This window comes from Gekko japonicus, unplaced genomic scaffold (genome assembly GCF_001447785.1).
Source record: "Gekko japonicus isolate JY-2015 unplaced genomic scaffold, Gekko_japonicus_V1.1 scaffold1714, whole genome shotgun sequence".
Classification (NCBI taxonomy): Eukaryota; Metazoa; Chordata; class Lepidosauria; order Squamata; family Gekkonidae; genus Gekko; species Gekko japonicus.
This window is the reverse complement of record NW_015177064.1, coordinates 402,246-405,272: the sequence shown is the minus strand read 5'-3', so window position 1 is coordinate 405,272 and position 3,027 is coordinate 402,246. Positions and strand designations below refer to the sequence as shown.

The window sequence follows — 3,027 nt, the reverse complement described above, 5'->3', positions numbered from 1 at the left end:
AGGGGATCCGCACGTCTTCACAGGATTCCTGCCGCGGGGGACAGCGATACGCGTTGCACTGCCGTCGCCAGGATGTGACACTATGCGTCGCTCTGGCAACGGGGCGGCAGGGATCCTGTGAAGACATGCGGATCCCCCGCCGCGGCTTGGCAGCCCTACAGTGAGAGGAGGACAGGCCTACAACTCTCAGAAGGCCCTGTCTATGCGTCGCTCTGGCAACGGGGCGGCAGGGATCCTGTGAAGACATGCGGATCCCCCGCCGCGGCTTGGCAGCCCTATATTGAGAGGAGGCCAGGCCTACAACTCCCAGAAGTCCCTGAGAGGTTTTGGTGTCAATTTTAGTCAATTACAGAGAAAGGGGACTTATAATAAAAGAGCTGGTACAGAAGGAGAGTTGTTCTTTCTTCCAAGAGAGCAGGGCCAGAGGGAAGGCTGCTGCTGGGAGAGACCCTCACCCTGAGAGGTAGGGTGAGTAGACAGTGAGCTAGGGACTGTGAGTGTAGTCGTGTTAGGGCATTTGATTTCTTTTCTCTTCACCCCCTTATTGCTATTGTTCTTAAACCTTGTTTGTTTCACATATTTGACTGACCTCCTATAAAAATAAACCTCTTGTTGTTCACTCTGCCTGGTCCTCACAACTATTATTCGGCCAAATAAGGGGAGGTCTGAAGGTCTTGGGAGGGTGCTCTGGGCTTTCTCAAGGGATCCTAAAACCAGAGTGGTGGCAGCATCAGGTGACACCCCACCTGAGCTGTGACAATGTTCTTATAGCAAACATATTGATAAGAACTCCTACCTGCATTATAGATATTTTCATGTGAGACATTTGAGACAGAACCTTCCATATAGCCAATTTTTAAGGGCTAAAAGAAATTTGACCTAAGAAATGCACTTTCAAGAAGAGTCTAACAAACTGTATAACCAATTTATTCAATGAGGTTATCCTCCACAAATGATTGTTAATACTTATAAACGAGCATGTTCCATACAGCGAGCTGATTTATTTAAAGAGACTAGGAGAGAAAAAAATATTATTTTTTGTGCATTTGATTATACTCTCTTGGCAAATTCTATTAAAATATAATTTTGAAAGATTGGCATATTAATTATTACAAAATGGTTACAAAAATAGTTTAACATTTTTAATGACATTTTAAGGTATTAAACAATTTTTACTTTTATAAATGTTTGCAATTTTATTAAATTTTTTAGAGTTTTAAGGTTCATTTAAATTACCTGCACAGTGTTTTCTTTTAAATTCTTCAGACTTTTGGACTTAACCTTATATTAGATTTTTCTAGTTTTTTATAAATAACTTTACTTTAATTAACTTTTTTAAAAATTCTTTCTGAAGACCTTTGGTAATGTACTGGACTATATACCTTTAAGAAGGTCCTTAAGACATTGATTTATAAGACCTTGACTCCAAGCTGTTTCAGGGAAGCTATGGATAGATACTGACTTTGAAAGCGATTGCCTGCTACTCATCTCTTAGATATGCCTTACATACCCAAACACCTTATGAAAAAATGAAATATTAGGAGTCAGTTCTTTATTTCTCTTGTATATTTTGGCTTGCTGTATATAGTATATGTAGAATAACTCCTAGATCTTGTTATTTTAGACCTTCAAATTGTACTTGACTAGTCTGAAGAACTGCACTGAAGTAGACTGGAAGGTCAGTAGTTTGGCAGTTTGAGATCCGAGTGCTGCATGATGGAGTGAGCTCCCGTTTCTGGTCCCAGCTCTTCCCAACCTAGCAGTTCGAAAGCAAGAAATGGCAAGTAGATAAAAAGGTACCGCTTCGGTAGGAAGGTAACAGCTTTCCGTGCACCTCGCGTCTAGTCATGCTGGCCACATGACCACAGAGATGTCTTTGGACAGCGCTGGCTCTTCAGCTTGGAAATGGAGATGAGCTCCACCCCCTAGAGTCGGATTCGACTGGCTTTCGAGCAAGGGAAACCTTTACCTTTACCTATGGTATTTAAGGGCAGTGGCTACAGGGACAGAGACTGAGCATGCTCTGTTCTACCTAGTCTGCAGGAATTTCACAGCAATGCAGATTTTTGGTAAGAATTGTTGTACTCTCCTTATGAACAAGTTTTGGTCTGCAAGCCTCTTTCCCCTAATTTAGACTTGTTTTGGCCACATTGTAGATGAATGCTGTAGCAATTGTGGACAAGAGGGCAAAGGGCTTCAGTGGCTGCTACAGAGCATGCTCCACTTGAGGTAGATTTCAGAAACAAAATACTTCCCTGGACAACACCGCATGCACCCAGCATCACAGTCAAACTGTCTTCAGCCACACTATGCCTGCAGTGTCGTCAGCACAAAAGAATTCTGTAGCACTGGCTGGCATTGTACTAACTATGCAGTACACACAGAGCAGCTGAAAGCCCAGCTTCAACAAACTGCTGAGGGCCTGCAGTCACCCAGAGATAAAGGTTCTTGACTACCAACGACGTGATTCAAGCGGACCTCAAACTGGACCTCGTACTTTGGAAGATGACTTGTGGCAAAAATGCCAAAAAGAAAGGGCAACAGAAATATCTGGCTAACGGCCCTCCCCACGGGCTCACTGGACAGAGACCAGCTTTGTCCAATCTCCTCTCCATGGTGCCTTTTAAAACACTCTTCTGTGCAGCAGGACAGGAGCGCCGAGCTCCTCTCACCAAGATTTCTAGCGACATCGCAGGGAAGGCCCAAGTTCTTTGCACACGATAAATAGACAAACAGGTACCACTTCAGACACGAGAGAACAGAGCGGCGTCACCAACAATTCGAAGTCAGTCACAAGCACGACTCCGCCTCCCTACCCGGCATGCTTTTCGCGGGGGGAAAAAATGGCTGCTGCCCTCAGCAGGCGGTGAGGTTGCTGCGGAGGGGGAAGCCGCGATGCTGTTTTTACGGAGGTCTGCCGGGCGGGTGCCGCGCTGGGTGCCCTGTGGGCAGCAGCGCCGCACCAAGATGCACTACGGGCCTAAACTTCCCAAGGGCCCGCTGCCTCGCACTCCCTGGACGGTTTCT

General features: G+C 45.4%; 1 protein-coding gene across 1 annotated transcript in view; it reads left to right on the top strand.

The window, feature by feature from the left end:
- The first annotated feature begins 2,828 nt into the window (after positions 1–2,828).
- The window catches only part of MRPL37 (mitochondrial ribosomal protein L37), a 14,043-nt gene continuing 13,844 nt past the window's right edge, over positions 2,829–3,027 (top strand). The window contains exon 1 of the mRNA XM_015428175.1: positions 2,829–3,021. Within this exon, the coding sequence (XP_015283661.1) occupies positions 2,896–3,021 (126 nt within the window). The 5' untranslated portion in view covers positions 2,829–2,895. The remainder of the gene's footprint in view (positions 3,022–3,027) is intronic.